The 22,362-nt window shown below is 42.1% G+C and overlaps 1 protein-coding gene across 1 annotated transcript in view; it reads right to left on the bottom strand.

Moving 5' to 3' along the window:
* The window catches only part of Atp2a2 (ATPase sarcoplasmic/endoplasmic reticulum Ca2+ transporting 2), a 48,865-nt gene that overhangs the window by 13,740 nt on the left and 12,763 nt on the right, over positions 1-22,362 (bottom strand). The window contains 6 exon segments of the mRNA XM_052169044.1: positions 465-553; positions 2,759-2,869; positions 2,871-3,191; positions 3,193-3,225; positions 4,412-4,497; positions 6,465-6,545. Of these exon segments, the coding sequence (XP_052025004.1) occupies positions 465-553; positions 2,759-2,869; positions 2,871-3,191; positions 3,193-3,225; positions 4,412-4,497; positions 6,465-6,545 (721 nt within the window).

Below are 22,362 nucleotides of genomic sequence, written 5' to 3'. Positions count from 1 at the left end.
TGGGAAGAACATTGGAACAGACTAAAAAAAAGTTTGAATGACCAGAAATTTTCATCAAACCCCACTGTGTACCAGTCAGTGAAGAACAGAAGAGAACCTTCACCAAAAAGTCTAGGTTTCAAAAGATATTGTCAATAAAAACCACTCACTGAGCCAGTCAGCCATCTAGCCATAGTTCCTTTTGTGTGTCTAAGAGAGAGCACACACCTGAGGCAGGTTCTTACAGAGGCCAGGCTGGCTATGATCTTGTGACCTGCCATAGTGCCTGTCACAGTGGCACATCTTACTGTGTGGTTATTCAGTGTTTCTGGGGATCAAAGTAACGCTTCCTTCAGGTACAACAGGCATACCTTAGATCCACCAAGTCCTACCTCTGTCAACATCAAGATTTTCTAAATCCATCACTCAAGACCTAAACAACCAGTCACTATAATGCGGAGCCCACCGATGAGAAGCTTACTCACACTTCCCCAATCGGTGCATATGTGGATCCAGTTATGGTAAACTCATTAAGGGAACAGGTATCACCTTCCACTTTGTCCAGAATGAACATCTATAAGGAAATACAAAATAAAAGTTCTTATATAAGATATACACACAATAATTCCTTGCCTACAGTAAAGAATCCTGTCATTTAAGAAGGTGGCAGTGGGCCGGGCGGTGGTGGCGCACGCCTGTAATCCCAGCACTCTGGGAAGCAGAGGCAGGTGGATTTCTGAGTTCGAGGCCAGCCTGGTCTACAGAGTGAGTTCCAGGACAGCCAGGGCTACACAGAGAAACCCTGTCTCGAAAAAGCCAAACCCAAAAAATAAATAAATAAATAAAATAAAATAAAATAAAATAAAATAAAATAAAATAGAGAGAAAAAAAAAGGTTTTTATTTTAAAGGCAGTGGTGCAGGCCTTTAATCACATTATTCAGGAGGCAGAAGCAGGTAGATTTCTGTGAATTCCAGGCCAGCCTGATCTACAAAGTTCCAGAATATCTAAAGCTACACAGAGAAACCCTGTCTCCAAAAATCAAAAATGGCAGTGTGACTAATGCTCACCAGGTCACTCTCACAGCACTGCTCTTATTTAACATCTCAGATAACCTTCAACCTACTTGTCTAAATAGTGATGCAGTCTAATAACCCAAATAAAAATACGTGGATTCAGATGTCTGCAAATGATCCTTGTTTTAACTGCTCGGACTTCTATTATCAAGTAACCCAGAGAATATCATTACCTTGTTTTGCTTTAAAAACAGGCATAGAAGGAGAGATTCAGTTCAGAGTCAAAACTCAAGTAGCACAAGCTGCTACAGAACCCCCGGTGCGCCCCCTTCCTACCCAGGCCCGACCTTCAGGACAGGAGCTATTTGCCATCGCCCCCGCCCCGCCCCCTTTGTGGGAGTCAGGATTCCCCTGTGCAGCTGGCATCCAACTCAGCGGCTGATTATGTTGTGTGCTTCAGCTCCAGTTTTAGGACTAAAGGTGTACATCACTATGTGCATACGTACATATGTACGTGTGCGAGCACGCGCGCGCGCGCACGCACGCACGCACACTTTTGGTCATTTTATAGAAAAATTATAGGAAAAATAGGTTCAATCAAGATTACACAAATTGAGTTGGGCGTGGTGGTGCACGCCTGTAATCCCAGCACTTGGGAGGCAGAGGCAGGTGGATTTCTGAGTCCAAGGCAAGCCTGGTCTACAGAGTGAGTTCCAAGACAAGCCAGGGCTATACAGAGAAACCCTGTCTTGGGGAAAAAAAAAATTACACAAATTACTAAGTTAAATAGCAAAGCCCGAGTTAATCGCCAATCTTTTCTGTAAACAAACAAACAAAAAAAATCTAACTTGACCTTTTACTGAAGATTTTACCGTCATACACCACTTAAGATTCTATTTTCTCGGCCTCAAATAAGATGCATGCATATGCCATAACACCTACCTTCTCTTCTTTTGCTTTCTTCTTTAAATATGATAATGTCTCCTGTAGCCCTGGGTAGCCTCAGACTATCTATGGAGCCAAGAATACTCTGGACTTCTTGGTCTGGCTGCCTCACCTGCAGGAGTTGTGGGTCAGGGTACCTAATCCCAGTTCTTACTGAGCACATCAAAAGGTTTTCAAACGGTTTCTTATTTTACTTCAAATGACATTCTAACAAGAGAAGAAAGTAGGGCTCACCTGACAGAAATGCCAATTTACAAGCAAGTATCTGCTTCTATGTGTCAGGGAGAAATCGTGTTCGTTTAGTGTGCTATGGAGATAGCAACTGACTTGGGCAGATTTAACTAGCTGCCTCCTCTGGACACACACATCTAAAGACAGAGGATGAAACCTCCAGTGATTTCTTTAATAAAAATATATAAGCTTTATGGCTATTCTGTATTTCCTAATATAGCTGGGAATTATTAATTAATTAATTAATTAATTTTTTGTTTTCTTCTTCTTCTTCTCTTTTTTTTTGGATTTGGATTTTTCAAGACAGGGTTTCTCTGTATAGCCCTGGCTGTCCTGGAACTCACTCTGTAGACCAGGCTGGCCTTGAACTCAGAAATCCGCCTGCCTCTGCCTCCCAAGTGCTGGGATTACAGGCGTGCACCATCACTACCCGGCAATTAACTTTTTGGCTATTAACTTTTTTAACGTGTATCTTTGTGTGTTGGGAATCACGTAGATCAGAGGGTAACTTCCAGGAGGGAGTGCTCTCCTTCCCCCACTTGGAATCACCACAGACGCACGCAGACTCACAGGGAGCTCCTTACTCACCCTGCAGACGGACATCTGGTTTGTGGTAAGTGTGCCTGTCTTATCTGAGCAGATCACAGAAGTACAGCCAAGGGTCTCCACAGAAGGCAGACTTCGAACAATGGCATTTTTTCTTTGCCATCCTGCGAGTTCCAAGAGCCAAGCAGGTGGTGATGACAGCAGGGAGCCCCTCAGGGATGGCAGCAACAGCCAGGGCCACTGCAATCTTAAAGTAGTAGATGGCACCTCTGATCCAAGAGCCACCGTGAACCGGGTCATTGAAGTGCCCGATGTTGATGATCCAGACCGCTATGCAAATGAGGGAGATGACTTTGGAAAGCTGCTCCCCAAACTCATCGAGCTTCTGCTGCAGGGGCGTCCTCTCCTGTTCCGTGGCTGCCATCTCATCTCGGATCTTGCCGATCTCAGTGTTAACTCCAGTAGCCACCACCACTTCCCATGGCCTTCCCAGCAGCAATGTTTGTGCCCTAGGGAGAAGAGGAAAACTGGTCATAAGCGTCACAGCACGGTGACCCCACCGTCCACACTGATGCGTGCACTTACTGGACTCCACAGCCCCGACTCACTCCCTGCGACAGGACAGGACAGGTCTCCGCCCATGCATGACCTGCACACCCCGCTGCGCCTTAGCAGTTCTCTAAGGTCTATAATTTCAAATTCCCCACAGCTCTCAGCACTATGAACTTTTTAATCTTTGTTTCCTACTCCACTTCTGTCATATCGAAGGACAGGCAATCCACCCTGCTGGCTGTTTCAGAATTTCTGCAGCAGCGGTATTGAGGTCAGTGAAATCAGACGTGAAGTCTGAGTGTTCTCACCCTACTCCGCTTTCCCGCGCACTGAATGAGGGGGCAGCACTCCTCTCACTAGAAAGCTCTACTTACTGCCGTCGTTAAGCTCTCCTACTAACCAGCAAAGCCTGTACCTTGAACTACTAAGTTAGACTGTAAATAATCAAAACACATGCTTTTTTGTACTACTTGAAAAAATTTCATTATCAACCGAAAACCTACATGCACACACACTTTCTTCCCCGAAGCTCATTCTCTCCAAGCACAGACTTCTTTTAAACTACAGGCCGCAAGCAGTAGTCACGCCTGTACTCTGTGAAAAGGTCCGACGACTGTCCTGAAAAGCTTGCTTCTTAACTGTTATACCCAGGGTCTAACAGGTTTGCACCAGTTATTTCATTAGCTGGCAACTAAGACAAGTATCAAGTCACACGCGCCACCATTTTACAGCCTCTAGGTCTGCCTTATTTGCTTTGTTGCCGGTGCCTTCAGCAGATCCCTGCTTCATCCCCAGTTGTGCTGGGTTTTTTTTCAGATCGTTATCATTCTCTCTCTCTCTCCACTCTGAATGACAGTGGTCCATATCCTCATAGGGAGCGGGTGTGGTCTCCTCAGCTCCCTCTCCGGCACCAACACCACCAGGCTTCCTGCTAAGATAATATGGACTAAACCTCTCAACTGTAAGTCAGCCCCAATTAAATGTTTGCCTTTATAAAAGTTGCTGTAGTGATGGTGTCTCTTCACAGCAATAGAAATCCTAATTAAGACGGGGACTATCTCCAAATAAAGTACACTCTTAAGTGAGGCCCTGGGTTCAACCCCCAGGAAACCTTACCCCCCAACATCTGATCAAAGTACTCACAGAAAAGAGCATGTTCTTTTTGTCTTGATTAACAGCTCGTGGGTCAGGGACGGGGTCAGTATGTTTGATGACTGAAACAGATTCACCTATGCAGGTTATGAGACAGGTACGGTTAGCTCTATCTGAGGCATAGCCAATCCCACACCACCCAATTCCCACTGTGAGATTCTCACTGCCAACGTGAGCAGTTGTGGGAGCACACACCTATAACCCCAACACACAGGAAGCGAGGCAAGTGAAGTTCACAGCCACCACGTGCTACATATCCAGATTGAAGGATGTGCAATATGGTAAGACCCAGTCATAAAACAAGCAAAAAAAAAAGTACATTCTCATTTCCAATATGGGAAAAGGAATAAAGGGCTCAACTGATTCAAAATAGGCAAACTAGGAAACTTTAGTAATGGAAGTCAATGTCAGAGTAAAGTATGTCAGGATTATAAAAAGTATGATTTTAAGAATAAAGACTAGCTGGGCGGTGGTGGTGCACACCTGTAATCCCAGCACTCTGGGAGGCAGAGGCAAGCAATTTCTGAGTTTGAGGCCAGCCTGCTGAGTTCCAGGACAGCCAGGGCGATACAGAGAAACCCTGTCTCCAAAAAAAAAAAAAAAAAACCAAATCAAAAAAACAAAAAACAAACAAACAAAAAGAATAAAGACTAGCCGGGGTGGGGGGTGGGGGGTGGGGGGGTGGGGGGTGGGGGGGTGGGGGTGGTGGTGGCGCATGCCACTCTGGGAGGCAGATTTCTGAGTTCGAGGCCAGCCTAGTCTACAAAGTAAGTTCCAGGACAGTCAGGGCTAAACAGAGAATCCCTGTCTCGAAAGGAGAAAGGACAGACAGGAGAAAGGACAGACAGCAGGAAGTACAGGCAGGAGAAAAGTAAGGCAGCAGGAAGTACAGACAGCAGAAAGGGCAGCAGCAGGAAGTACAGACAGCAGAAAGGACAGATAGTAGAAAGTACAGACAGCAGAAAGAGCAGTTCAAGATTATGCTCTTCAAGTTGGAGGACAGCCTGGGCTATAGGATATCCTGCCTCAAAAAGCCAAGAGGAAAAAAAGAGGCCCTCCAAGATTCTGATAACCTTTTCAGTTTTCTGTCTTGTCTATTTCTAGACATACCCAGAGTATTTCAGGTATACAACCCAATCATTTCTCTAACATTTTTTGGCTTATATAACCTGAAACTGATGTTGCTAAAGGGAATTTTACTAGTTAAATAGTTTATATAAAATCAAGTGTTTAAAACCCAGCTGACTGGACTGGGGCTGGAGAGATGGCTCAGGAGTTAGTGCACTGACTGCTCTTCCAGAGGTCCTGAGTTCAATTCTCAGCAACCACATGGTTGCTGCCTTCTTCTGGTGTCTGAAGACAGCTACAGTGTGATCATATGCATAAAATAAATACATCTTAAAAAAAAAAAAAGCCTTGGGAGGCATGGACTTATCATATCATCATTAGTTATTTATTTTTAAAACTGACCCCAAATAAATCTGGACAGCCTTTAAATTTTATATTTACTTGCTTCAGGTTAGCACTTATATTTTTTGTTAAATGTATATATGGGGGTGGCAAGAGAAAGTGATATGTTGTATGTTTGTTTTGTTGAGGTCTTTTCTGTGTACCCCCCCCCCCCCCCCCCCCCCCGCCCCGGCTGTCCTGAACTTGCTTTATAGACCAGGCTCTCCTTGAACTCCTAAGAGACCTGCCTGACTCTGCCTCCTAAGGGCTAGGATTAGAAGTGCACACCACACACCTGGCTAGCCAGCAGTGTTTTGTGCGCTTATCTTTTTTCCATATGCATTGGCGTTTTGTCTGCATGTATTGTTGTGTGAGGGTGCTGGAGTTGTGATTGCCTGTGGATGCAGGGGATTGAACCCAGGTCCTTTGTAAGAGCAGTTGGTACTTTTACCAGTGATCTATGTCTCCAGTCTGCCAACACTTTTTAAACCCTGCCACCCTGCTGACATTACCCCACCCTGGATCATGATAACTCTAAGACATATGGCTGAGAGATAAGAGGCTTCAAATTCAAGCGATTTTCTATCATACTTACCTGTAAGAATTGACTGGTCAACTCTTAGAGTTGTAGACTTGATGGATGTCAATCTAATATCAGCAGGAACCTTGTCACCAACTAATTAAGAGGTTAAAAAGGGGGGGGGGGCAGTTAGAGTGAGCAACTTTTGTGATTACCTAAAGATGAATGATTACATATCAAACGTGCTTTTTAAACCAAATACCCTGCATACAATACAACAGAATATACATCTCTAATTTTGAGCAGAGTGAACAGATAAAGGGTAGAATACTGTCAATGTACACTGTTAGAATTCTGTCTAAGCTTCACCACAGTTATTTGGCAACAGCCAGGTAAGCTCCACCCCAGTTACCCAGCAACAGCCAGGTGTACCTGACCCTCTATAAGGGGCTGAGTGCTCCCTCCTTGTTCTCTTGCTTCCCCCCCCCCCCCCGCCCACTTCTCTACTGTCTCTGCCTCTGCTACCCTCTTACTCCTTCCTCCCCATGCCCTGAATAAACTCTATTCTATACTAGACTGGCATGTAGCTGATCCCTCAGGGGAAGGGATGCCTCAGCATGGGACGACTGAGGTACCCTCTTCCCCATTCCTGACTATACCTCCAAAAAACATATCCCCCCCCTTTTTTTATCTTTTTATAAACACAACATACATTACAATGTAGTTTATAGTTAAAGCAAGTTAGATGGGGGTCAGCGGTCAGGTGGTAGATAGGCTGTGGGCCCTAGAACTGAGTGGCTACCTATGGTACACACATAGGTTACTCCCACCAGAAGAAGATCAAGACTGCAAGGTCTCCCTCAGTGATACAATGAATCTGAGGCCAAACACTGAATAGAAATACATAGGAAGGTCCATCAGAAAAGCAACACAGTTAAAAAACAACATAAAAGATCACTTATTTTACAAAACAAATACAAAGCAGTAGAAATGCTATTTTACCTTCAAAGTTGCAAGAAATAAGAAAACAGACCGGAAGCAAAGATATATGGTAACAAGATTCTTACTTCACATGATCTAATACCTGCCATTTTCCACAGGGGTGAGAAGAACAAACCCAACAAACCCGGCTGAGGGCTGGACTGTTAGTTACAGCTTGCCATGCAAGCACAGAAAGAGAGCTCCAGGGCCCCATTAGCTCTCAGAATCCATGGTGGTAGTGGTGGGGGGCAACGCCACAAAGTTGTCCTCTCTTCCCACATCACACACATACAACAATACAAATCTTAAAAATTAAGTAAAGCGCTAGAAGTAGGTCAGCGGGACTGCACAGCGGGTAGGCAGGTCTGAAGATGTGAGTTTGATCCCCACAATGGAAGGAGAGAACAGACTGCCTTAAGTTGTCCCTAGACAGCTGGGTGGTGGTGGTGCGCGCTTTAATCCCAGCACTTGGGAGGCAGAGGCAGGTGGATTTCTGAGTTCCAGGCTAGCCTGGTTTACAGAGTGAGTTCCAGGAGAGCCAAGACTACACAGAGAAACCCTGTCTCGAAAAACCAAAAAAAAAAAAAAATTAGTTTATATATATATATATATATATATATATATATATATATATATATATATATATATATATATATATATGTATATATACATATATATATATATGAAACTGTTTTGCTTGTGTCCCTAGACCTCCAAATAAAAATGTAAAAAACAAATAAAAATGTAAAAAACAAGAGACTCGTATGATTAGGCAAATGCAGAAACCAACGAAAATTCTCCCAGTGCTAAAAAAAGGATGATATAAGATGTATTAACGAGGTCATCTAATATTCTGTGTCAAAGTATGACTAGCTAGTTTATTATCATAGTTTACATGTGCTTCTAGACACTGAAATACAGGATACAAAGGAAATGAAACATAGACAGGACTTTTGTTGCTGTCTAAAAGCTGTAACATACAATGCTCTTATTCTTTTATAAAGCTTATTTTTATGACTTTGCTCAAATATTTTGTAAGCAATGAAAGCTGTGATCACTCTATATTCATTACAGTGAAGATTTCCCAAGGTACCTGTGCATCCCATGGGAGATCACAAGAGATCAAGCACATTCTCAGAGCTGAGAGTTGTATAATGTGTAACAGTTGAACACCACTGGGTTCCCAGGCCACAGTGGAGAGAGACATTTCACCTTATAACCTTTGGTACCTTTTAAATTATCAAATAAATAAATTTCTTGCATAACCTGAAGGTCTTTCAGTCAACAATTTGTTTCCTGGGTAGAGTTCCTCTAATAGCCCCCAAAGGGCTCCCAGCTGAGCCCTGGATGAGTGTAAAGCTATAATAATACACCCAGTAAAGACAAAACCAAAGTCCCATGTATTTCCTGAGAACAGCACCCAGAGCTATAGTCTTCAAACAGTACCACAGAAACGCACAACTGCATGAGAACTAATGTGTTCATTTAGGGGAACTTTAAAGAGGATGGGACCTCAATGTGCTCAGAAGACAGCCTGCTTAGCAGTGCCTGGGACTGCCTCCAGCCTCAAAGTATGAAACTTCCCAGGATGTTTTGAAAAGTCAACCAAAGTGGTTTAGAAAATGCCAAAATAGCCATCCTATCCAAGAAGTATGCCCCGCACTTGTTAGCCCTTCTCCAGAACTTTACCGGAGAATGCAGCTAACTTTTTTTTTGTTTGTTTTGTTTTTCAAGACAGGATGCAGCCAACTTTTTAAAAACTTTACTGCCATGGCTCTCAACCCTCTGAATGCTTAATCCCTTTAATACAGGTCCTCATTCTGTGTGTAGTGCTCCTCAACCATAACATTATTTTGTTGCTACTTCATAACTGTAATTTCACTACTGTCAGGAACCCTACGCCTCAGAAAGCAAGGCAGCACACAAAGCTGGTAGGTCCAAAATCTCCAGGGATAAAGATCATCCTTGCATCTGACTACAGGGACACAGAGGTGAAGGTAGAATTCCTGCTGGAAATGCTTATGCAACCAAGAGCAACATTCCAACTGAATAAAACAAACCTTCCCCTTAATGTTACTCTGTTCATGGTATACCAAAGGGAGTATATCCAGATGATTAAGACATTAAAACAAAACAAAACAAAACAAATGTTGAAGAGCAAGCGTGACAGTTGCATGCCTTTAATACCAGTTCTCTGCAGGCAAAGGTGGATCTCTGAATTTCAGGCAAGTCAGGGCTAAATAGTGAAACCTTGTTTCAACAAACAAATCACTAAATTACAAAAAAAATTGTAACTGTACTATTTTTTTTTGTTTCAGACTTTAAAATTTGTATTACATTTTAACTTATTTTGTTATGTGTGTGGGGACATCCCAGTGTGAATGAAGGTCAGAGGTTATCTTTCAGAAGTCAGTTGTCTCCTATTATGTGGGCCCCAAGGATTGAATCCAGGTCATCAGAAAGCAGCAGACATCTTTACTGCTAATCTATCTTGGTGACTCTGGTTTTGTTTCTGATTTTTCATACAATATATTTGATCATGCTTTCTATTTTTCTTTTTTCTTTTTCTGGCTTTTCAAGACAGAGTTTCTCTGTATAGCCCTGGCTGTCCTGGAACTCACTCTGTAGACCAGGCTGGCCTCGAACTCAGAAATCTGCCTGCTTCTGCCTCCCAAGTGCTGTGATCATAGGCGTGCACCACCACGCCCAGCTTTGATCATGCTTTCTCCTCCTAGAGTCTCCCTAGCTCCTTCCATTGTGGATAGCCCAGGGCTTGTATTTTGATGTTAATTCCACTCCTCAGAGGGGCTACAGATGAGTTGCCTTGTGAACCTTCTCCCCAACTTAACTTTTCAAATAAAGGCTTGAGCCAATGATTGGGCAGGAGGAAGTAGGAGGAGCTGAGGGTCTAGGGGAGGAGGGATGGGGGAAAAACAGGAGGAGGAGGAGGAGCTATGGAGAGGTGTCAGAGAAGCTGTGGCCTGGAGAAACCCCAAGTTCTATGGGATAATATAGATGGAGATAGAGTAGTGTAGTGGGAGATCTGCCCAATCTAGGCTTGTAGTTTGTTCTGTTAATTGATTGAGTTGAGCTTTCTTTTACCGGGGAATTGGGTTGGAAACAAAGTAGCAACAACTTTCACAAAACAAAAATAAAACACCCCCCCCCAAATAAAATAAAATCAAACAAAAAACTAAGATAAAAACTACCCAAACAAGACAAAGTAAAAATTAAAAACCCCACAAAAATACCAGTTAGCTTTGTGCTGGCTTTTTCTGGGCATGTGGCTGTCCGGGCTCTGGTTTTGTGAACTGGGCATTTTTTTAAGATGGGCTCTTGCTAGCACTGACCTCGTGGCCATCCTCTTGCTCAGCTGGAATTCTCAGTAGTGTGCCACTACCACTGTTTTAATTGTATTATTTTTGCATGTCACAAATTAATCTAATTCCCTGGGCCTTTCAACATTGTGAAATGAGTACAAGGTCAACTGGAAGTATTATAACTCTTAAATGGAAAAATTTCAAGTGTTCCTTTGATGTCCAAGATGTTTTATGTAATAATCCTATGGGAGCTGCAGACAAGACTTCTGTCCAATGAGGTACAGAGGTGCTATAATCTATAGCTGATTCATTCATGACTCTGCACTGTAACTGATGGGGTACACAATAACTATATTTACAAATTTCCACCTAGGGGAGCTCAGAGCTCCCACAGGTTAAGAATTCTGTCTGGTCCTGTAGAGACCCTGGGTTTGATTCCCAACACTCACGTAAGTTACTCTCATAACTGCTGTTAACTTCAGTCCCAAGGGATCCCATGCCCCCTCTTCTGGATTCTTTGGAAATATGGTGAATAGACATGTGAATAGGCACAACACCTAAACAGATAATTAAGAAGGAAAAAAATGCATCTAATGCTGACAAGATGCTCACTGGGTAAAGCTCTCATAGATAGAGCAAGCTGAGGACCTGAGTTTAATCCTTAGATCTCAGATTGGAAATAGAGAAGAAAGAGAACCAACTTCCACACTCGGTAACACACTGACAGCCATAGTGAAACCCTTACCTGCCCCAAAAAGCTGAGAAGGGGAGTAGAGAAGTAGGATGTATGAGTGTGCATGGAGGTCACGGAAGAGACATCAGATCCCTGGGAGCTGAAGGGCAGACGGTTGGAGGCTACCCAACATAGGTGCCAGCCAGGAATCCAACTTTGGTCCTGTTAGAGCAGGCGGTGTTTCTAACTGACAAGCCATCACTCTAACCCCACCCACATTTCAATGTTGTTGAAGATAAACCCAAGGGCATTTAGACAAGTGCTTTCTTCTGCATTGCTGAGTGAGCCAATACAAGTCCTTGCTTTCCTAAAACAAGATCTCCGTTCAGATTCTCTTGTTTGCTTCCAGAATGCTGAGATTATAAGCCTGTGCCTCCACACCCAGCAATAAATGCACAAGTTAAAATTTCTGAATAATACAAACAACATTAGAATCATTAGAGTAAGGTAAAATCAATACCTAAACATACATGCTAAATGAAAACATTTATGATAGTGTTATAAAGTCAACGATTCTTCCCCTAATATGAAGACTGTTACTCACTGAGCAAACAATGCTGACTGAAGGCTTCCAACGACACCTTCTACAATATCTGCTCCTTCTGTCAACTCTTTCTCCCAGCTGCCTTTCTCCACACACTTCCTCCCTCACGCTCAACCTACACAAGCGATCTACCACTGCCCGCTTTCCCGTCTTGCCCGGCCCCACCAGCTGCCCTCTCTATGCCTCAGGGCTGAACTGAACTGCTGGCTCATTCATCTTCTTCTTTTGCACAAAAGGTCCAACTGAGATCTGGAGCTCTTTTCACTTGAGGAGCCTTTCACTTCTGCCCAAGGTTATTTTATGTGGTTACTGAGTTTTTAAGAAAACAAACAAACCCAAAGTAACACTGAGTGTTAATAGAGTTTACTTCATACTTAATATGTATATTCATATAGAAAACTTATAAAATTCTATTGACAGCACGTCATTTGCCCTACAGATAAGGTTAAAAGTAAATGTGTCTATTTCTTAGAACGTGGGGCTTCTGCTCTAAGTTACACAAGTGCTGTCTTCATGATCACAGTGGTACAGGTTCAATGTTATACTCCGTAACAAAAGGAGGAGATACAGGGCTATTCGGGCCAATTTTATAATTAGACCTTAAATCATGCAAAGCCTCAAGATCTTATGGAGGATCTAGGGTAATAGACTGGAAGGCTAGAGAATGGGAGAGCTACCCATGTGGGTACAGGAATGCCTGCTATATCCTGGGAAAAGACTTTACAGTATGACTTCTAGGTTACCCACATTTCTCTTAGTAACTTCTTGTCAATTCTAAGTAAGTCTAATAAACTCATTGGTTTCCAGAATGGTAGATATCACTTAGTCACCTTCCTCCCCCCCCCCCCCCCCCGAAAAATCCTCAAAAACAAGTATGCTGTTGCCACTGTCTTCAGACACCTTAGAAAAGGGCATCAGATTGCATTACAGATGGTTGTGAGCCATCATGTGGTTGTTGGAAATTGAACTTGGGACCTCTGGAAAAGCAGTCAGTGTTGTTAATCACTGAGCCATCTCTCCAGCCTAATAGGTCTTTTTTCTTCTATCTCTCGCTCCTCTGAGACAGGGTCTGTCTTATGTAACCTTGGCTGGCCTTGAACCTAGAGATTCACCTTCCTGTTTGCCAACTGCTGGGATGGCAGGTGTGTTTGACCACCATGATAAGGACTGGATTCTTTCTGGAATTCCATGGGTGGTGGATTTTCTGAAGCCATGGGCCTATTTTATAGCCCCATTTATTTTCTTTATTACAAAATCCTTCATATATAAAGAATATGGGGTGCTGTATTCTGTCTTGCTACTTCCTACAAGTATTGTTGTTTGTTTCTGAGACAAGGTTTCCATGGGCAGTGGCTGTCCTAGGTGTCACTAAGTAGACCAAGCTGTCTTTGAACTCACGAAGATCTGCTGTACTTTACATTTGCCATGCTGAAATTAAGCATGCATCATCTCACTAGACAGGAGTATTGTTTTTTAGTTCATCTTGTGTTGGATCATGGTGACAGTGATTTGATCTAGAAAGAACTTCATTTAACAGTCTAAAAGACAAAAACATCTATCAGACTGGTGAATACAGAGGCAACACCTGATGCCAGGGATGGTAGCACAAACCTTTAGTCCCAGCTCTTGGGAGCAGAAGATCTCCATGGAATTCCAAGACAGTGAGTTTCTGGCCAGACAGGGTTGAACTCTATTTGTTCATTTTCCTCTACTGACTTATTTCTTACATCACTTCTCAGCCTTTTAGCTAAGATCAAGTGTAAAAATTTAATACAAAGCAGACTAGCAAGATGACTTGGCAGCTAAAATGGACTGGCACCAAGCCGGACAAGTGGAAGTCTAATCCCCAGGACCCACGCTGTAGAAGACAATGAACTCCTAACTTGCTCTTTTAACCATTCTGGTACACATACAACACTTACAACAACAACAACAACAACAACACACACACACACACACACACACACACACACACACACACACACACACACACGTGGGGAAAACCCTCATAACCACAGGTTCCGATTCTGAAAAGAGCTTGATCAGAACAGTCTCTATTCATTTTCACGCACACCAGAAATACTAGCTTCCACAATGGAAGCCCAATTGCTTAGCACTTGGAAAGCGGCTCTCTTAAAGTTGTATGATTATGCTGCCCCCATTACAGGATCGTCTCTTTGTGGAAAGACATGAAGGAAGTATGCCCAGCTATCTATCTCCAGCATCATCTTGGCGAACCCATGACCTTGTTTTACCAAGGCCAGGAAGTAGAGAGTTTTACTTCAGGAAGCTTAAGTAATGGAAGACTTCCTTTAACTTGGTATGACTGACTGCTTCACGTCTTTGCTAAGGGTCTATTTGGTTGGCACATCAGGATAGATCTATTAAGGAGTTTTTTTAAAAAAAGAATCTATGAAACTAAAGATCTGTCTAATATTTTTCAAAGGAAACATAACAATAGTCTTCACACCACAGGCTTCTGTGAGTTTGACAGGGCCCTGCCTGGGAAGCAGGCAGGGCAACGCTGCTGATCACATCCAGTAATGCTCCCTAATGAGCCAGTCAGCGCCGGAGGGCACATGGTAGTGGAAAGTTCTTATTCTTGCCAAGGGAGTGCTCTGAAAATTTTCCCTCCACATATTTTCCGCTCTCTTTGGGCTGAGGCAGGAAGAATGAGAGGATCTGTTATAAACCTCCTTCCATTGGCTTAACACCTGACACTGCTCACATGCAGTTCTGGGCTCTCTAAGTTCTTAGCTCTTTCCTTTCCATAACAATACTAATTTTTCACTCTGAACAAAAATAAAATTTAAAGGTTAGCCTACCAAGAATACAGTTAAGAATGAGTTTAAAAAAATTATTTTGCCTTAATTTACAAATTAATGGAAGTTTTCTTTACCTTATAAGGAGCATTTAAGTAAGGATAAACATCTTTTTGTACTTAAGTTAAACACAAATATTATATGCCATGAAAATAGTTTTAAGTATATACATATGTGGGTGAATAAAAAGTATTTTTATTTTAGCTGGGTGTGGTGGTGCACGCCTTTAATCCCAAGCACTTAGGAGGCAGAGAGGTAGGTGGATCTCTTGAGTTTGAAGTTAGCCTGGTCTACAGAGTGAGTTCCAGGTCACCCAGGGCTCCACCGAGTAACCCTGTCTCGAAGAAAAAAAAAAGTTTGATTTTAATCACATTTTTATTATTTAATTGTGTGCTGTGCCAGTCTTTGAGTAGAGGTCAGATGACAACCTACAGCAGTCAGTTCTCTTTCTACCATGCCCCAGAAACCCAATTAGGTTGTCAGGCTTAGCAGCAGGAACTTCTACCAAAAGAGCACCAAACTTTTATTAATCAATTTTATGTACTCCCCCAAAATATGTAACTTTAAGCCCTTTCAAAGAAAAAAAGTAAGATCAGAAACATAATGTTTTATAAGTGTCACTCCTGAGCTCAAATGGCTCTTGATACAAGTCCTACCAAAGCCTTGTTGTCAGCTTTCTGAGATAGGGTTTCTCTGTGCAGCCCTGGCTACCCTGAAATTTGCTCTGTAGACCAGACTCGCCTAGAACTCATGAGATCTGCCTGCCTCTGCCTCCTGAATGCTAATTATATTTCTTAAATTTTCTGCTTATGCAGAAAAAAAAATGAAATTGTTTACTTTTGAAAGCCCTATTTTCTTAATTAAGACTGTTATAGATCCCATCAGCACGAGCGGGGAAGAACCTTTACAAAGTACTACAGCACTATCTATAGATTTGTTCCCACTATGGCTTTTGGGGGAGTTTGCTTTTAAAAACACAAATATGAAATAATGTCTTTATAAAACTTTTCAACAGCTTCTTACTAGACAGGACCGTTTTGCTGTCTCACCACACCTGACACCTAGAGGAAGCTAAATAAAGTGTTTATTGATGAATAAAACACACATTTAAGAGACTTCTAGAAACCTAGTGGTACAGGTTGGTAGTAACACCTACTCAGGAGCTGAGGCAGAAGGATTATAAGTTTAAGGCACGCATGGACAACTGAGAGTGAAATCTATTGGGCTGGACGTGTAGCTCAGCAGCTGGAGTTCTTCAGAAAGCCCTGAAAGTCAATGTTGACCTATGAACTTCTTTCGCTTCTGGAGGGCAAAGTAATTCATGGAAGCAGGAATTACCATCTAGTCTCACATCCTGGCCACTTCCAAGTCCAAAGCCTCTAGATGTTCTAGCACTAGCCAAGGCTTAAACACTGTATTTTTAGTATCTTTGCAAAAGTGAACCCTTTCCGTGCCCCCTCCACTCCCCCCAAATCTTACTCTGAATGGCAAGATGGGAAGACTGACACTGACTACTTACTATTGAGTCATGCGGTGGGGAGGAGTGATTACAGGAAATGAGGAAATGCCAGCCCCATGTAATCAGGTCAAACTTCAAGATCAACTGGTCTGTGAGGTCTGAGGGGTGTGGGGATGGGGAACCTCCCATAGTCCTTTACTATTCAGTATCTTATCAACTGTCCTCAGAGTGTTAAAGGGTCTTGACCTCAAAACACTCTGCTTAATATATCTACACTCATTTTTAAAAAGTATTTTGCTCTTTCAAAAGAGAGTCACATTTATTTTATGTATATGGGTGTTTTTTGCCTGTATATATGTGAATCTCATGTGTTTCTATTGTCTGTCTGCAAAGGCCAAGAGGTGTTGGATCCCCTAGGACTGGATGTCAGAGCCCCTCCAACTGGAGTTGTTTTCCTGAGCCACCATGTGGCTGTTGGGAAATGAACCCACGTGGGTCTTCTCCAAGAGCAGCCAGTGCTCCTAACTGGGACTCCCTGCTCTTCTTTTTTCTTTAAGATTTATTTTTATTTTGTGTATGTGTGTGTTGTGTGCAGGCGACTGAAGAGGCCAGAGGTGAGGGATCTTCTTGGAGCTTAAGTTACAGGCAGTTATGAGGTACCTGAGCTGGGTGCTAGGATTTAACTTGGGTCTTTTCGAGGGTAGTACCTACTTGTAACTTCAGTCCTTGCTTTTCTTAACATACAAGTTAACAAAGAATTTAGGACGTGATCTTTAGGAACAACCAACATTATGTCTAGTATTCGCTGAACCTAGGTGCCCAGACCTTTTTTTCTCTCCAGGTGGCTCTGCTCTCTCACGTCCGTCACTGTGAAACAAGTTTACAGAGGGAGGTAAAGGCCAAGGGAGGGAGAACAACCATGCTCAACACTGGCCTTGCTCCTTTCTCTGGTTTTTGTTTCCCTTAATGTAAGTTTAGCTTTTAAAATCTTTACAGGACAGGACAGATACGTGGAGGCCTGAGGTTGACATCAGAGGTTGTCCTCAACCATTCCCCACCTTATTTACTGAGAGCGAGTCCCATGCTGAGCCCAGAGCTCACCTCAACTAGTGCAGCCAGCCAACCTGGTGTAGGGACTCTTGTTTCTAACCTGCTGGCCTAACACGATTAGAGAGGCCACACGAATATTCCCGTTTCATGTGGGTGCCGGTCACTTAATCCTCCTGTCCTTATCCTTGCATAGCAAGTGCTTTATTCACAGCAGCTCTCTGGTCCAGATTGGCAATTATAATCACATAAAAACCTATGTGCTTAGAGATTAAGAACACTAATTTCCTCGTTCAGAAATCCTGAGTTCAAATCCCTGCACCCACATGGTGGATCAGAAAGCCTGCTTGAAGTGTGGAGATGTGTGTGTGTGTGTGTGTGTGTGTGTGTAAATAAAACATAAAGAACTAAATCTCAACTTCTGTGAAGAAAAAACTAATATCTCATTAAATTGCTTAACTGCAAATTGCTTAAGCAGGATAATAATTACTGTTTAAACTATACTTAGAATTTTAATGTGATCTGCATGACAGAACACATATTTACACTCTGGAAGAGGCAGGAAATCTGAGTTCCAGGCCAACGGGGCAAAATAGCAAATCTTATTTTGGAGAACAAATTTTCTTGTATTTTTACTTGTGTTTCTCTGTGTATGCTCACATATATGCCCTGTCTGAATTTATATACACTATGTACATGCAAGGTATCTACCCACAAAGGCCAGAAGACTCTATGGAATTGAAGTTTATCTGGTATTCTGCAAAAGCTGTAGTCATTCTGCCATCTCTCTAGCTCCCCACACTACAATTTTTAAAACCAAATAGCATCCTGGGACAGATTTCTAGGAACTTTTAGAAATGCAGAAACTACCCAGCTCCATTTCAGATTTAAATAATTAACCTGACCATAAAGTTAGGTTTTGCTCTAAACAAAACCAACCAAAGCTTTTGTTTTCATACTTAAAAACAGGACTGGAGAGATGCATAACTGGCTCAGAGGTTAAGAATACTATCTCCTCTTTCACAGGACCCAGGTTCAATCCCTAGTACATAGAGGCTCACGACCATCCGTTATTCAAGTCTCAAGGGATCCAATGTATTCTTCTGGCTTTTGCATGCACCTATACCCAGACAAAGCACCCATAATGCAAAGGCAGAGGCACCTGTGAGTTCACAGGCCAGCCTCATCAACATAGAGTTCCAGGACAGCCAGGCCTATGCAGATATCCCTAGTCTGGAAAAAACAATAAACAACAAAAACATGACAGCCCCCCCCCCCCCAAACTAGTGGTCAACTAATTGCTTAGATTACAGAGATGAGATGTTTAAGTGATTACTTTAAAAAAAGGGAAATAAAAGTTTTGCTGTGAATGACACTAAGCTCAAAATACCATCTGGTTTTATACCTACATTCCCCCTACCTCCCGCAAAATCCAAACACCTGCTAATCTGCCATAGTCACACACATATGCAATTCTAGTATATAGGAGGCGGGGGCAGGCAGAGGATCTTGAGTTCAAACCTGGCCTGGGCTATACAGTAACGACCTATCCCACAACAAAGGCCAAAGCTTAAGATCCCTTGTCCAGCCTCGCTTACTCTCATGGCTCTCATGGCTGGTGAGCTCCTAAGATTAGATGGCTGTTAAATATACAAAGTTAGGCTGCTCAACTTTTACAGCTTCCTAAATTAAAAAAAAAACAAAACCAAGGTGGGGGGGGGGGGTAGAACCTAACCAAGCCTGATGGTCACAACGATCCAATTTAGATGTACTAAGATCTAAACAACGTTCCTTAGAATCTCTGCAAAGACAGGGATGGCGGTATGTGCCTGTATTTCAGCACCTGGAGCTCAAGGTCTGACTTGGATCATGAACTCATGACTAGCCTGCGCTATAGGAAACTATCTCAAAGAAATTCAATTCACTTTAACTGCCTGATTCTGTAGAGGTGAATTTTCTGTCCCACGTGAGGCAAAGAGAGACAATGCTGGTTTTCTTAAACGAATTGGGTTATTGCCTCCCAAGTGCTGGAACAAAGGGTGTATGCCACCTTACACAAGGCTAAATTTTATTATTTAATCTTATTACTATTCTTTAAATAGTCAGGTTAAAGAATTATTCTTCTTAGCTGGGCGGTGGTGGTGCATGCCTGTAATCCCAACACCCTGGGAGGCAGAGGCAGGCAGATTTCTGAGTTCAAGGCCAGCCTGGTCTACAGAGTGAGTTCCAGGACAGCACAGCCAGGGCTACACAGAGAAACCCTGTATCGAAAAACTAAATCCAAAAAAACAAAAAAACAAACAAACAAAAAAAAGAATTATTTTTCTTTATTACTAAATAAATCTTGAAAATGCTGTCCCTATTACTGAGCTATTAGTTTTCATTTTAGGAAACAAAATATTTCTTACAGAGGGTTTAAAGAAATGTTTTGTTAGGATTGTGTCATTTTTATCACTTGCATAATAACCTTAAAGAAGTGTTCATTCTGGGGAATGCTTCAGGACAGGAGCATATTCACACTCTGTGCTATCAGCCCTGTTACTGAAAACAATGATGGAACCAGTGCCCTTGAATAGATTAGCCCCCAGGATAGCTGTTAAAGCCACGGCCAAATTCTAAAGTCAGAGCTTTTTTGCTATTATAGCTAAATTCACATTTATAAAATTAAGAGATTAATACAGAAAATTTAAAGCCACTGATGTTCCTGTACTGTAAGATTAAGTACAGTTTTACTGGCCGGACAGTGGTGGCGCACGCCTGTAATCTCAGCACTCGTGAGGCAAAGGCAGGCGGATTTCTGAGTTCCAGGACAGCCTGGTCTACAGAGTGAGTTCCAGGGCAGCCAGTGCTATACAGAGAAACCCTGTCTCGAAAAACCAAAAAAAGTACAGCTTTACTGCTTTTTGCTTCCATCCATCAGAAATATTTCCTGATATTAAAAGTAATATAGAAATGATGACAGCAGTCATCGTACTTTCTGCCCAGTCAGTTTTACATGGCTCCATGTGCTCTAGAGAATTCAAAGGTTTACTTAAGTCATCTGTAATGTCCACAAACTTTCCTTACAAAAGCTATTAGCTCATAATTAAAATTTAATTTTCTTTTTAAAAAAATTTACTTTTACTTTTATACATATGTGTGTCTGGATACCAAAGCACTATATATTGTGTGTAACATCTTACAATAAGTAAACCCATAAAAATCCAAGTAAGTCATTGTTAGGGAATAGTGGGGAAAAAAAAGATAAGAACAATTGCTAATAAAGAAAACTTTCTCTGAATGGATGAAAGTCTGGAATTAACAATGGTTACAGAACTCTGTGAACAGGCTAAAACTTTGTATGTGGAAGAGAAGGTCGTATGGTATGTCAACCATATGACCTGAGCCACCAACAAATTGAAATGTGACTTATGTATATACCATACATATGTTTATCATGTATATACTTTAGAAACTACAGTGATTAATTTTCCTTAACTAGAGAAGGTGAACAGGACATATGTAGAGTGGCTGGAGGCTATTAACCAAACATTTGTATGGTTGTCAAAATATCCACTCATTTAACTGCCTATTCCTGAACACAGAGCAGAGCAAGATTTTATGATAAGGATGTTTATTAGCTGCATCTACCCCACACTTGAGATTTCATGTTTTGGTCAGCATCACATAGGACAGAAAGAAAGGAGCACAAGAGGCTTAAAACATATCTACATAAAAACTAGGTATCTCTGTTCTACACCTCTTAGAAAGATCAAAATCCAAGAAGCAAGTACGTGAGCACAAGGCCAAAGCACTGGCCACACTGCCACAATGAACGTGCAGACGGGGCCAACTAGCAGGGTTAGCACTGCGCACGGAGGACAGACATCGGACTTAAATGGAGGAAAGGACTATCAACTATATTCAAATTTTAAAGTTCATCTTATTATTGTTTTAATAGTCAACTTAAAATTTGAGTATTTAACTTGCCTTTTAAAAAAAAAATTAAAAATGCCTTTAATTCCCAGCACTCAGGAGGCAGGTGAATCTCTGAGTTCGAGGCCATGTCTATCATGTTCGAGGCCATTTTTGGAGACACCCTGCCTCCAAAAATAAATGAAACAAACCAAAACCACATGGTGGCTCACAACCCTCCATAATGAGATCTGACGCCCTCTTCTGGGGTGTCTGAAGACAGCTACAGTGGACTCACATGTAATAATACATCTTTAAAAGAATGAGAGAGAGAGAGAGAGAGAGAGAGAGAGAGAGAGAGAGAGAGAGAGAGAGAGAGAGAGAGAGAGATGTGGCTAGAGATGGCTCAGTGGTTAAGAGCATTGGTTGCTCTTCTAGAACCAGGGTTCAATTCCCAGCACCTACACGGCAGCACATGCCTGTAACTAAAGTTTCAGTGGTCCAACTTCCTCACACAGACACAAACACGCAGACCAAGCACATGAAAAATGAACAAACAAAATTAAGGGTGGTGGCGGCGGTGAGGGGGGGGGAGGAAAGGGAAGGGATACAGCATGGAAAGGCAGAAGGGAGAAGGCACAAAATTAAGGCACAAAACTAAGAGATCCACATGTTACAAAATTTTAATTTTAAATATATGAAAAAAAGCCGGGGGATGGTGGCGCACGCCTGTAATCCCAGCACTCTGGGAGGCAGAGACAGGCGGATTTCTGAGTTCCAGGCCAGCCTGGTCTACAGAGTGAGTTCCAGGACAGCCAGGGCTATACAGAGAAACCCTGTCTCGGAAAAACCAAAAAAAAAATCCATATATATATAGAAGATCAGATATATATATATATATATATATATATATATATATATATATATATATATATATATATATATATATATATATATATATGGACTGATCTGATCTTCAGGAAGACCAAAGTTCAAATCCCAGCACCCACATGTCAGCTTACTACAGTTCCAAGGACTCCAATGCCCTCTTTTTTGGATTCCGAAGGCACCAGGCACATGCACAGTACAGACAATCCGGAGTAGACCATATTACCCATATGCATAAAATTGAAAAACAAAACAAAATATTTAAACACAGAAAGCTAAATATAA

This window comes from Apodemus sylvaticus, chromosome 22 (assembly GCF_947179515.1).
Source record: "Apodemus sylvaticus chromosome 22, mApoSyl1.1, whole genome shotgun sequence".
Taxonomy (NCBI): Eukaryota; Metazoa; Chordata; class Mammalia; order Rodentia; family Muridae; genus Apodemus; species Apodemus sylvaticus.
This window is presented reverse-complemented; position numbering and strand designations above follow the sequence as displayed.